We start from the raw sequence: 14,380 nt of genomic DNA, 5'->3' as shown, positions 1-14,380 counted from the left end.
TTCACCTGAAACACTGATGGCAGCTCAGCAGACGTAGACGAGCAGCGCATGCCGAGACGCCTGTTGAGAATCAATTAGGAGACCGGCGTCCAGAAAGCGCTAATTTACAGGGTTTCGCCCATGCCTCTTACCTGCGACGTCTCGCCCTCCAGCGACGGCTGCGTCGGCAGCCGGATCAGTATGGTGTACACCGAATCGGACGAGTAGGAGCGGGACGCCGACGTGGGCGCTGCCGCTGCACCAGTCTTCTCGTTGCGTCGGAGGCCGTTGCGGTCTGTCATGGGGATGCTGACGCTGCCGCCACCACCGCCACCACCACCGCCTCCTATGCTAGAGATCGCGCTGGTAGTCCCCGTTCCGGCGCGCCCCGCCGGGTTCAGCTGGACGAGCTGGTCGGCCCGGAAGGTCATCGAGGCCGACTGCACCGGCGTCTCGATGGACGCCGGCGTCTGGGTGCCGGGCGAGCCTCCGTGGCTGGTGCTGTCGTCGTCCTCCTTGTCGTTGTCGATGCGACACCACGACAGGAGCACGTCGCGGAGTCGGCGCCTCTTGGGCGCCGCCGGGGGCAGGTACTTGGAAGTCTCGACGCACAGCGAAGTGGGCACGTACGTGGTTTCCACGTCCGGCGGGCAGGAGTCGCTGCGGCCGCGGCGGAAGTCCTCCGACTCGGCGGGGTCGTCGCTGGACGTCGACTTCCGGCTGCCGCCGGTCTCCTTCCGGCCCGCCTGGAGTTGCGTCAAGTCCCTCTGGCGTTTCTCGGTCTCCCGCCAGATGCGCCAGTAGAGGATGCACATGACCGTCACCGGCACGTAGAAGGCCGCTAGGGCCGTGCCGAACGTCACGTATATGTTGGTCTCCAAGAACTGGATGTAGCAGCGGTCCAGTGGAACGCTGCGTTGGCCCTCGATGTAGGGCCAGGAGTAGATCCACGGCGGCCACAGCACCAGGGATATGACCCAGGCGCTGGCGATCATGATGGCGGCCCTCTTGGTGGTTCTCCGGGCCCGATAGGTCAGCGGCCGGGTGACCGAGAAGTACCGGTCGAAACTGATTATTAGCAGGTTGAGCACCGACGCGTTGCTGGTCAGGTAGTCGAATGCGAGCCACGTGTCGCATATGAAGGGACCGAGGGGCCAGTGGTCGTACAGCGTGTACATGGTGAACAAAGGCATCGAGATGACCCCGATGGAGAAGTCGGCGATGGCCAGGCTGAGCAGGAAGTAGTTGCTAATGGTCTGTAGCTGCTTGTCCAGTTTGAACGAGATCATGACCATCAGGTTGCCGATGATGGTGACTGCGCTCAACAACGCGGCCAGGAAGGCTATCAGTATCACCTCGGGAAGCGAGTAGGGCGCCGAGTGTCCGCCGCTGTCCGAAGCCACGCTGTCGTTTGTGGCATTTCCGCTTCCGCCAGTGGTGCTTCCGCCTGCAGAGCCGTCGTCGAGCACGCCGTTCAAACCCCCGCTGCCTCCGGCTTCGGTGGCGGCGAGCAGTACTGAGGCGTTGAGTGCGGCTTCCAAAAGACCCATGCTCGATGCCACCGCCCGTTCACTTCATCCTGCCGCAGTATTCACCTGCACATAGGAAGAGAACGATATTTTTTTATTTTTTTGCTTAGGCAAGAGTGAGCAAATATAGGTAAGTTGTAAAAGACCTCTTACTACTGAGAACAAGATTTAAAAAACTCGATGTAATGATCTGACACGAAAATGCTATATGTTTATAAACCTTAAAGGAAATGTTGAAACTGCAACAAAATAGTCCCAGGCTTGTCGCTATATGTACACTAAAAGGAATAACTTGACGACTAACAAAGCAGGTACAGCTTGGAAAACTTTAGCTCATTAACGAGAAGTGGGTAATGTACAGGAAATATCTCGGTAAAATTTCACCTTTGTAAACGGTATTAACACAGCGATAAGAACATTGGGGACATGTGGGGCTCTGTTAATATGTGAGAACCGAGGTGATACATTCTATAACGTTTCTAACGGCTTCAGTAAAGTTAAAGGGCAATGCATGCGACAAACAGAACCGAGCGAGACTCACCATTTACTACAGAGCGAGGTTACCAAGTGTCGTATAAACCGCAAGAGAAAGTGACGAAGCATCTCGTGAGCGTTAACGATGGTGTCTTGATAACGAGATAGCTCGCGCCTCGAGTGCGAAGCGCACTGTTGGCCTCTCTTTAAGCACTCTATGGTGGGCAGCAATGTAAGGTTGCCGTCTCGCGTCATTTTGGGCCTCTTAAAAAAAAGTTGCCCGTTCAATTGGAATCGCACCGGGACCTCCCAGCCCAAAATTCAGATGCTCTTAGCATCAGGCAACACTCCCACGCTTGCACTTATCGTGAAAACGCCAGCACAGCTCTTTGATGTGACTGGCCAGTGCGCCACGTTGCCTAGAACACGAGCCTGAGCATGTGCACCGGAGAACACGTGTGTGTGCGCGGGCCAGTTTCTTTTAGGCTTCAATCGCTTGAATAAAACACGCGAACAACAGGCAATCTTACTACTCTCTTTCTTGTACAAAAAAGATTGGCGCAGCACGCTCTCAAAGTGGCCAGGCTCAGCGATGCTCTGGAATAGGGGCGCCAACCACTCACCTTCCTTCCTCCCTTCTTTCCGCCCGACCACAACAATTTAAATTTGCGAGCGCAGTTCTCAACTTATGGAAACCAGCTTTAGACGCACCACATCGTGTTCAATGGATGTTACAGCCAATTTAGCATCTAAAACGACAACCGGAAAGAGTGCCAGCCAGAACTCAACTGCACATGCTAGTCCCTGCATGACGCCAGAAAAGCTTCGCAAGTGTAAAGCAGTCACTATAAAAATTAACTCAAATGTTTTTATTTGTGGAGGAAATCTCGCCTTCAAAGACCTCTCGGCCTGTAGGCAGTGAGCGTGACCACCCGTTTTTATTCTTCAATATTTCAAAGTTTATTGCTTCGAAGGGGTTACACGTGTTGATAGATATGAAATACAAGAGGAGGTCCCATAGCCAAAGACTGCATATGGACCACATAGCATCATGCTACCTCAGTTAACATAAATTGAAGTTCACGTTACAAATCGGTAGCAATCGCCATGGCCTTCGCATAGAAACTGCTTTTGGTTATGAAACTAATTCTTCAAGGGGTAAAGATCTGACTAATGCTGTCGCCATTGAAGTGTGAGCACGTACGCTTTGGAGAATGGAGGCGGGGACAAATATAGCGGTGCTGCGGCTCAGTGACAAGCCTTGGTACTTTGTTAATTCAGGAGATGTGTTTCAAGCTATCACGCACTGCCGTGCTTATTTGGCAAAACTAAAGCAGCGCAATATTGCATGATGAACTTCTCTCCGTTGCAAGCACTTTCGAGGAAGGGTATAAGTAGAATTATTTGGTCGCCTTTCCAAACGAAATTTCTACTAGTTCCTCTCTCTCCCTGTCCTTTTGCCTAGTTCGAGATAGCTTCACCTGCAGTTCTCCTTTTCCCGATAATTTTAGTACCACTGATGTAAGGCAGTTGTAAAGCGCGTGCAGACAGCGTCAAAAGCAAACGAGATACGAAGTCCGCGAGAATGTCGAATGGCAGCCCAGCTTTAGCTTGCAGCTATTAAGAACGTAGAGTACGTCACTGGTTGTGTAGCAGATTTAAGATCGAGACAATGGTAAAACCTACGCTGGGGAAATATTTTTCTTTTCCTTAGATCGCGTATCCCGGAGTCTCTTGTCCCAGCCAGTACGCAAAAGGTGCCCGTTACAGCCACTTTAGCTTGTCACGCTGCCTTTATTTGCTTATAAGTGGAAGTATCCCAAGCACGGGACTCAGACAGTTACAAAAAAAAAGAAATAAAATGTCGAAAGCTCCACAACTACTACAGGAGGAGGGAAGAGAAAAATAGAAGGCAGGGAGGTTAACCAGAATAACGTCCGGTTGGCTACCCTACACCGGGGGAATGGGAAAGGAGAAAACAAAGATCACAGGGAGAGAGAGGAGGGAAGGAGGGAAATACAATACAGCTGGATATACTGAGGCCCATTCAGAAGCAAATGCGCGCCATCGTGCAGGGTATTCCACAGAGGTACAAACATAAACAAATCGCAAATGTTAATAAAGGCCACACATTGAGGAAGAAAACCAAGCTGGCTATTGCCTTCTGATGGCGACACGAAGCCCTCCTATCCGCTTACAGAAAAGAAAAATGGGGAAACAGACGAGGAAGCAGAAGCAAATTATGGGGAAAAGATATAAAGGCATGCGTATACCACAACACATAGCATGAGACGCAGCTGTATGTGCACTGCAGTCAAAACTCGAGCACCGCTGCTGAGAAGAGTTCTAGCATATCTTTATGAGCCTCCTATAAAGTTTAGGATCGACCTTTCGAAAAGCAGAACTCATTGAACAGTAGCGCAAACGTACATACAATCGAGCGAACAAAATAAGCCCACCGCTCGCAATAACTTACGCCCGCGTTAGCTTTGATCGCACCGGAAGCTGCAGCTGACGTCGCTGTTTGCATGCCCGGTAGCACTGTTTTCATATAAGCAACGAAGTTAACAAACAAGCAATAATGTGGTGCCAGCTTGCGCACTAGTGCCGCGGAACGGAGCAGAACTAAGTTTCTTGTTGTTTCTTTTTGAACAAAGATATTTCGGTGCTCGCTATGGGATGCAACAAAGAAATGTACAAGAATGCTTCGTATTTACGTTTCGCTCCGTGACAACCGCCCAGCCGGCCGATTTGCTGACCTAGGCTGTTCGAAGCCGCTGCCCCAGTCACACAGGAGTGCCATACCGGAAGGAAACGCGACGCGTGCCAGCTGGGACGGAAGAGTGTGAGAGAATCCCGAGCCCCGGCGAAATGCAATCGCATGCGTCGCGCGTAACGCACAACTCAAGCCACGATAGACGACAGTCAAGAAATGAAGAGGGCGTTGCGGCCATAAGCGGGCGAAAGGGGGGCGGAGGAGAAGTCCTTCAGATGCGTACTAGAGCGGTAGAGGGTTTGAAATGAATGAGAACGGGAGGAAGGGGCTTTTGTTTATCGAGCCACCACCGCCCGGCACTTGACAGTCGGCGCCTTGTCGCCAAGCGGGGCGCGATTTATAGAGGGCCCATTACGACAGCGTGCTGCTGCCGTCGGCGGCTTTCCAGTTTACGTCGTCCTGGCACCGCGGTCGCATCGCAGTGCCTGCGCAGGAGGGCGCGGGTGTGCGTGGGGAAGCTTCCAGCACGGAGCTCGCCGAAGCGAGCTATCGGTGCAGTTGCATCGGCTATAGTTGGTTACGTTTCTTAGTTTCGCTGGAAACTGTGTAGTTGTAAGGCAAGAAATGAACCGGCGATGCTCCGAAACGGACGTGATCGAGGCACCTCGCAACAACTGACCATTCCAGTGAGTTTCAAGTCTGGGCTCAACTTTGCGTGGTGAGCGATGGGAGGCCTACGGTTACGCGAGCGCGCGATCATGTCGAGGCATCTGTCCGTATTAACGCGAGCTATCGCTTCGCTAGCGCGTTCCAAGAATAAGAAGAAAGCGTGAGAGGCGCACAGCTCGTTCCATCAAACCACTTTCGAAACTCCCCAATTAATCCCAAGCTCCGCAATGGGGACACAGTGATTGGCGGACAACGTGGGTGTTTGCTGACTGTCCGGTTTCCTACGAACAAAAAAAGAATTAAATATAATATGCCATTGTAGAACATGTACAGATGCACCACAAATGCATAACATCGCCATAAGCATTCTAAACAAGGCCGCATAAACAAACAGCACTCTTTTATCATTTATTTTGTCATATTCTCCAGTCTAGTCATTTTCTTAGCGGGGAATTCGTGAAGAGGAGTTTAATCTAATCGGTCAGTGCCAGCCCGTCATCCACTTCACCGTCCTCAGGTAGGTACGAGAACATGCTTTGAATTGTAAGCGCAGTTCATGGTTGAAGAACATTGCGAAAAACGGACATATGCGTCAACGATCGGCTGGAAGCAACCTCGCTATGTGTCTCATAAGGTCACACACACGCCTATTATCTCACGTACTGTGGCAGTCAGCTGTACACGATACGCGTAAGAAGCGACATTTGAAAAGACGGAAAACAAAACAAAAGAAAGACATAAGAGTTACCTTCTCGTGTGCTTTAGCTTCTATTACATTGTATGGGTCAGCTTAGGCGAATGGCATTTTTCTTTGTTTATTCCTTTTTGTTATATCTGTGGAGGCTCCGCACAATGCTGTTAAGTTCAGATTGTTGTCTTGAAAGTGGAGCAGTCGGTTTCGTAGAAGAAAAACACGAAGTTAACCCAGCAAGTTTCTTTTCAAAGACTGTCAAAGCCTTGCTGTACAATGGAAGTATAGCTTGGCAGAATGACTGTATAGGTTATTGATGTATGATTGGTTATTGATCACCGCGTTGTGCACCTTGTCAAAAAAAATTTTTGAATATTTTTTAATGTTGTTGAAAAGACACTTCTGGAAATTGAAGATAACTGGAATATACGTGTCTTCGTGAAGCGTCACTTTGATTTGCACTTTCCACTCATTAAATTACGATTTTCATCGGCGCAATTGGAAAGTTACCGCACTGGAAAGTTCGCTGTTGCTGTTAGTTGGTGGCCTTACGCCTCGAAAATACGAACTTGCCTTTTTGTCCTTTCAGGAATAGAATGCATTTCATTGAGTCCACTTCACGAAGATGTACCGAGGGAAGTCACGATCATTTTCCCAATGCTGTCACCTGGAAGAAAAAAAAACAAGAAGGGTTTGGTTACGGAGCTCCGAAAGACATTTTTTACATCCTGCTTGCTTGCAAGGAGCGATAAGAGACACGGCATGTAATGTTGTCGGGGGCTTATCGAATCTGGGAAGCAAAATGGCAAGTTTTATTCCATTAGAATTTTCTGGGGGGTGCGCAAAAGACGACACGCATACGAAGAACACAATGGCGCAGAGAAAGTGTTTTTCTTTTTCCATCTTATGAACTTCTTTACTTCTCATCAAATTGAAAAAAAAGTGTTTTCATTCAACAGCACCGTGTTAGCTCTATAAAAGTTTTTTGAACTGTCATTCCGCTCCCCTTTATCACCAGTAATAGGGGGGGAAACGTCTTAGGGAAGAAACTCAAGCTATTTTAGACAAATGCATAAAAAGGAGGGGAATACGTTTTAAAGTGAGCACATCTTTGCGGTGCAAATATGGTGGGATTATTGCAGAATACATTTTTGCAGATATTGCGTGACATCATCGCTCATGTCTGATGTATTGATTCTGATTGTTTCAGAACAAGCAAGGAAAGTAATTATTTTGGCAAAGTGAACATATTCATCATTCCTCAAGCTTCACTCACGAAATGAAAACCAATTTAAGCGTAGGACACAAGAAGTCACTTTAAAGTCCCACTTATACAGTGAAACAACCACATGTTCAGAACTATAGTTCTTGCCCTCCATTAACGCAGTCATGTTTAATGCCAACCAGGAGGTATATTTCAGTCTAGAAAGGGGATATTACAATCGTACTAATATCGCGAGACCAATGTCATACCAACTATTTCGCGAATGGGGGGGGGCGGCAAACCGCGAACCTCTCTCTCTCTCTCTCTCTCTCTCTCTCTATATATATATATATATATATATATATATATATATATATATATATATATACGCGCGTGTGTGTGTGTGTAAACAGCGTGCACAGTTTGATTGTATTATCTGGTGCAAAATGCTGATATGACTCTCGGGATGAAAACACGCACTGTGGACACGCCCCAGAGTGATGCGGCTATGCAAACCATCTTCACCTAAACCATAACCATGGTGCCCCCATTAGTTCAGAAAATACACAGTGCAGAGAAGCGCACTTGCGAAACTTGAAAGCGGTTAAATCCTTTCCAAAGACAAATTCCCCCCGTAGCAAAGTAGCCCTGCCCGAGCAGAATCCGCAATTCCTGCAATCACTTTAGGGTTGTCGTTCTTGGAAAGCCTTGTTGTGCACAAACTCTAGTACTTGTAGTATGCCTATATATTCGGCCAGAAGCGAGGGTTCCATAATATCGTACGTGTAACTTCATAAATCGTATACACATCAGCATACCAAAAAAAAAGCGTTTTTTAATTTGCGCAGCAAACTTCCATAAACCAGCACCTGTCATAGGTTTAAGAAGAGCAATGTCGGAATTTATTTGCTTTGTCGACTCCAAATGCATGTTTTCGAATTTATGTTTTACATCCTGGTACGCTTTGCGCTTCACCTTAAATTCAGCCATTCAGAGCAAACTGCGAGATCAGTATAACGATATAGGATATATTTTCTTTCTAATGAGGAATGTGGAACTACTCATTTCTGCAATAAATCTGTTGAAATGTCTCGAAACAGACCATTGTGGGGACACCAGTAGCAAATATGGTTATGGCTTTCCCAATATTAAGAGCTGGACAGACAGGCAATAGTTAAATATACCAGAGATCTCTTGAGTTCTTTGAAACTACCTTCCTCAACAGGGAAAGGTCTTTAAAATAACAAGATTTTTTATCCAGTACGTGAGGAAAAACCCAGAAGCACCGCCATCTTCATTTCACAAACGTAAATCACGGAGCAGTAATGGGGTAATGTTTGCCGAAACATTCGATTATGCTAAGTGTACGAAATTGTAAGGCGCAAAAAAAAGAAAGGAAGAGGGGGGGGGGGGGGGGGTCTTTGGTACCAAACGGGAAATATGAAACGAAATTAACAAAGCGAGCGAGATCGCGAAGGGAAACACCACGTGTTAGCTTGTCGGAGGGGCGTAAGGATTTTTTTCATTTATTTGCATTTTTACACTCGCAACATCAACCTCACAAACAAAGAACGCTAGAATTTGTCCCCGAGCCTTTCCTTGAAACGCTGGTGGTGGTGGTGGTGGTGAATTGTAGCAACAGGCGGGTTTAGCCTGGCGAACAAGGCCGGCAATTGCTCCGCCCGAGCGTCTCGCACAATACCGCTGAAGGGTTTCACCATACGCAGCCCTTTCGCTATGCGCAAACATACATCTCGTTTGCAGACATGGCTGGTCGTATACGAGTCCGAAAAAAAAAAAGGAAGAGCCAATATATGTAATCTCGATATAAGAGATTCGCCAGCAAGGGACAAGGAATGCATCAATCAGGGCTAACAGGCGGTGCAACGGGAAATGACAGCGGCCGTTCGGCGACTTGAATAATGAACGTTGGCTGGAACCGGCTTCACTATAGCACTTCACGACCGTCGCGAGCCAAGCCGGAGCCGACAGATGGCGGTAGCAGCTCGGCGAGCTCTGCGTTGCAGGGAATACTGAACCAAATGTTGTTCTGTTCAAAATAAAAAGAAAGAACCATACTATTGATATACGCACAGCATACCACCAATAAGGTTACCCAAGCTTTAGAAATGTACGCAAATACTGTTTTCTTTATTCATTTTTTTTACGTTTCATGTTTAACTTTTTTTTTTTGGGGGGGGGGGTTCACAGGAGCTTACACGCTATGAACGAGGATCTTCTGGAGCCCAGCGGTGTTCTTTAGGGTGTGAAAACAGGGGATTGTTCTCAAGCTTGTTTTGTGCTTTATGATATTTTTATGCTCCAGATACCCACCGAAATATCTAGCGTACAGCCACATTCTTAAACGTTGTTTTATTGTTCGGAGGTGAGCGGGATAAATGTTTGCATGGCACAACCTCAAAACGGTAGTGGAAAAAATCAGATTCAATTACTTCCACGACTACGCGTAGTCGTTTCCCGTGTAATAAGCAGAAAACACCAGCTGTCCAGTATCAACTCCACTGCGGAGAACTAACTGGCCACAACACTATTGTGCTCAAATACCTCCTACCACGTCCATATTGAAACAACAAGGAATATTTGATTGTTGGTGGCGGTTTAAAGGGGAAGTTTGCGAGTTCTCATAGGTCGTTTCTTTTTCGCGAAATTGGTCACGCTTTCGTATTTGCAACATCACGCCGGATTTGATTCACAGGGATTTGATTCACGTATACCGTCCGCCAACATAACTGCGCCGTATGGCGTTTATAAGGGTTGCCGTGAAATGCAAAAAAAAAGGAAACGATATTCGCTCATTGGCATGGACTTGAAGGTAGTGCCAACGCGTAAACTTGAGGTGGAAAAGAGCAAATAAGAAAAGGGGAGGAAAAAGGGAAAGGGGGACGTCCTCCCTTCTTTTTCCTGGGCGATCGATGTTTTGCGACGCGTATGTAAAAAAAAACGCGCGGCCCTATAATTGAATATTGGGCCCTGATGAAACGTTGTAACCAGAGCAAAGAACGATAATGTGGACTTAAAGAAGACAAAAAATATGAAACGCGCCGTCTCACACTTTCTCGGAAAACCAATACGGAAACGATTGTTCTTGCGCATGATACTGCCAAACTATTTTTTATAAAAAAGCTCCCGCATAATAACGCAGAAACGAGTTCTTTCAAACGCTTCTCCAAACATGCAATAAAGCCCCGTATTATCGGTTCATATGAAAGAGGAGGTCGATTTTGAAACAGACGCTTCACTGCCTGCTGCAGTGGGGCTTAACCAGACAAACTAAAGCATTGCTGCGTTACTTGCCCCATTACGCAAAGGAAGAATTCTGATATACTACGCCGCAACTTAAAATCATACCTAAATATAGAAAAGGCCATCGCAATTTGTCACATTTTTACAGCGCCAGCTTATGTAAAAATGAAAGGGGTAAGTGCCAATGAATTTGGACAATTCGAAATGAGAAACACAGTATTCGTGAACATTTCTGCATAATGCGCATGCATTACATGCGCGCATACGTGCGTGCCTAGATGAACATCTTCACCTTCTGTACATACACACCTTTTTCTAATTTGTGAAGCATTGTGCTCTCTTTACAAACTCTCCTGTTACGGAAGAACTCCAGCTTGGCCTAGTTAGTGTTTACTGCATATCATATTTCCCGCAAATAAAGACGGGGACAGCGCAAGACAACGCATAAACGACACGGGCGTGTCGTCTGTGTGTTGTTTGCCGCTGTCCCCGTCTTTATTTGCGGTCAATATGATATGCTCTCCTGTTACTTCGTTCGGCACAGCATCCCGCTTTGGAACAATATGGGCACTCGCTTGAGGTCGGCTTCAAGAAGTGGCAGCGTCTTCACTGTCTTCTTTTATACTTATCGTTTATCTTTAGTAAACGTTCTCTGTTGAAACCTTGCACTATAGGTAAGTGCTCCACTCGTAACACAACGTCGCAATAAATTGTAAACCCCACTCTGTCGGCCAAGGACGTCTTTATTTGAGTTTTAGAAAGCACGGCGGTAATAAACGAACCGCTCATAAAGAAATACCACTCGCAAATAGGACATAAATAGGAGCCATTCGACGGAGGAGGCCATTTACGGTTCAACGACGGGTTTTCCAGGACAGTAGGGGAAACATGCATGAAACTGCGGCTGCGCAAACTGGTTAAAGGAGTTAAATGCGGCTGGTAGATTGCCGGTGCAATGGCATAAGTACTGCGCAATAATTTAATTGAATCGGTATTTCTACGCTGAATACCACAGCTTGGCGTGTAAGCATAGGGTAGATTAAGATAATTGTGGGAAAAAGTTCTAATTATAGAGCAATGTAACGTGTGTCGCCACCTCGTTTAAAAAAAAGGGTACTCATTACTTTTTGCAAGCCTTTTTTTATTTTTATCACCTTTATCGTCATCATCATGACCATTATCATTACCATCGTAATTATTCGAGGGAACGGGCCACTCGCGTTTCAATGTGAAAGACTCTTTGTGCCTTTCCGCAACACCGTGTTTCCAGTCAGCTTCCTTCTAGTTTAATTGTTCTTAAAAAGACGAGGTAGGTGTGGAGGGTTGGGGAGATTGAAATTACCATAAAAGCCCAGGAATTCATATTTCTTTTTTTCTCCTTTAGTGTACGTACATTGCCCATCACTTGTCGTCGTCACGCTGATTTGCGCACGCCTTTGTCGAACAACAGACGACACTAAATAGAAAGAAATACGAATACGTTGAAACTGCACTCATGTGAATTGGCCATGGCGCGTTTAATGCGGAGGAAAGGTGAAATGACCGCCTTTTACTGCGAAGCTGCATGTCGCTAGGGTTTCATGTGTTTTTCGTGCCCGTGCGAGAACAATAAAAATGGTTAGCGTAGGCCAATCCCGAAGATAGTCCAATACCGGGCCGACCCGCGGCCGAGGTAAATCAGGCTTCAATCACTACCCGCCCCTAACAAAAATAATAATAATAAAACTAAGTAGTAATACATTAAATAAGTAAATAGTCATTGTTTCAACTCGTTGGGTATACTGCAATCGCTTGTGAACGCCACATGGACTCTCGAGCAGGAGGCTTGTCACCGACGCAAAGGACAAAATGTATGCACAACAATGGACCCTTGACTCGCAAGAGGACGCTGCCGCCGACTGTCGGGACGTCTGCGCCGTACAAATGAAAAACGTAATTGTGATATCCACTGTGTATATATCTCCAGGTACACACAAGCGTGATATCGAAAAGTTCATGAACACGCACATTGCATGGGTTAGCCGTAATGACACTACCTCAGGGATCATATTTGGTCAATTGAATGTGAGTATTTCAAAACCAGACGAGAAATGGTCGACTCAGTTCGTGCTAGAAAAGTTTGGTTTGAATTACCACGCCAGTTCAAGTAACTCAGCTACTCAACAATGGTCGTGTATAGATCTAACTTTGGCCAAGGATCTTTCTAAGGTCGTAACCATGCCACTTAGTGTATATCACCGTAATCGCACAAAGCTATCGTCACTACCATTACTAGATGGTGAAAATGAATAGATGCACCCTTGTCTAACCCCGTGTGATGTGGCAGAGCTCATCCGGTCATCCACCTTCACAGAGTGGAATGACTACTCAGTTTCTTATGTACTTTAGAACCAGGTACATTAAACTATTCGCATTGTCTCCTAATCGCGCAAGCGTGTTATGGCACGTCTACTGTCAGCGTGCGATGCACACAGTCACACTGAATACGCATAGCTGACGCAGACAGCTAACTTGACAAAAATACTCGTTCCCTAAGTACTCCGCCATCACTCCAGCGATGGAGTTTCATTATCTACAGGGCTATGTGAACATTCGAAAATTTCCAAACACAAATCGAAACGTGTTCCACTCGATTCGGTCGTCGGATCGGATAGTAGCTATCCGATCCGACGAACACGAGTACATTCTTTTTTTCGAATAGTTATCGAATATTTCGAAACTCCAAACTGCGCGCAATCAGCGTAATATTTTAACAAAAGTACGATAAATTTCAGCCACGCTGGCATATTATAGGCACAGGACATGAGAACTTAGGTTGGGGCACAAGGCTACGTCACTCAGGGTGCCAGACCTCACCGTCTGTGCCGTGTACGTTTGCACTCACCAAAGAGCCCTGTGTATGCGACCAAAATGCTTATCTGTTTCGAATCCTGCATTGGCGCTTTCAATATACAAAGCTTCACAACCTGAAGCCTAGTGACAGAAACGTGCTAACGTTATCAATAGTATAGGCTGTGAACATTGTTCTATATAGTTATAACTATATAACTATAACTGGAACGCCTTTTCGGTGTGTGGTTACATGTGTGCGTCTTTCATTTTTTTTTCTTTTTTAGCGTTTTCCTCTCTGTCATATTTCTAAGCCCTATCCCCCAACACTAGTGAAGGGTAGCAAACCGGAGACTCATATCTGGTTAACCTCCCTGCATTTCCTCTTCATTCTATGCGTATAAATATATATATATATATATATATATATATATATATATATATATATATATATATATATATATATATATATATATATATATATATATATATATATATATATATATATATATATATATATATATTTATACGCATAGAATGAAGAGGAAATGCAGGGAGGTTAACCAGATATGAGTCTCCGGTTTGCTACCCTTCACTAGTGTTGGGGGATAGGGCTTAGAAATATGACAGAGAGGAAACATTAATTGGGAAAACTAGTGCTCATAATTTATTTAGTTTTATATTGTATTCTAATACCCTAACTGCCGTGCAGTAAAATACATGGTGCGGGGGGGAAGCAAATAACAATAATTCAAAGCTATTTCATATTCATTTCGATTCGATTTGTTTCTGACTCCATTCAATTCTCATTTATTGCAATCTAAAAACAAACTTCTGTTAGCACATCCCTAGCTTCAGACTATACTGCATGAGAAAAATCTCGTTCAACCGCCCCGGGAGTCGTGAGTAGCAGAAGGATATTGGTCGGCAATCTGACACGAATTCTACGAGGGAGCTCAACACAGAATCTTTTGATCTTATTATATGTGGTTCACTTGTACTGCGTGCTATGCGGGCAACGTTAA

At 45.9% G+C, this 14,380-nt stretch overlaps 1 protein-coding gene and 1 long non-coding RNA gene across 5 annotated transcripts in view; one reads left to right on the top strand and one right to left on the bottom strand.

Moving 5' to 3' along the window:
• LOC135904747 (muscarinic acetylcholine receptor DM1-like) overlaps positions 1-14,380 on the bottom strand; it is an 86,773-nt gene that overhangs the window by 23,243 nt on the left and 49,150 nt on the right. For 3 of the 4 annotated variants that reach the window (XM_065435710.1, XM_065435709.1, XM_065435711.1), the window contains 2 exons: positions 6,632-6,725; positions 132-1,574 (listed from right to left, as the gene is read on the bottom strand). In XM_065435710.1, the coding sequence (XP_065291782.1) occupies positions 132-1,529 (1,398 nt within the window). In that variant the 5' untranslated portion in view covers positions 1,530-1,574; positions 6,632-6,725. Of the gene's footprint in view, positions 1-131; positions 1,575-4,699; positions 4,813-6,631; positions 6,726-14,380 lie in introns of those variants that run through there. The other variant, XM_065435712.1, reaches the window with a different exon arrangement.
• Positions 5,142-14,380, top strand: part of LOC135904749 (uncharacterized) — a 58,414-nt gene continuing 49,175 nt past the window's right edge. The window contains exon 1 of the long non-coding RNA XR_010565197.1: positions 5,142-5,384. This is a non-coding gene — a long non-coding RNA (uncharacterized lncRNA). The remainder of the gene's footprint in view (positions 5,385-14,380) is intronic.

Source organism: Dermacentor albipictus, chromosome 7 (assembly GCF_038994185.2).
Source record: "Dermacentor albipictus isolate Rhodes 1998 colony chromosome 7, USDA_Dalb.pri_finalv2, whole genome shotgun sequence".
Lineage (NCBI taxonomy): Eukaryota > Metazoa > Arthropoda > Arachnida > Ixodida > Ixodidae > Dermacentor > Dermacentor albipictus.
Note: the sequence above shows the minus strand (reverse complement) of the source record. Positions and strands in the feature narration are given on the sequence as shown.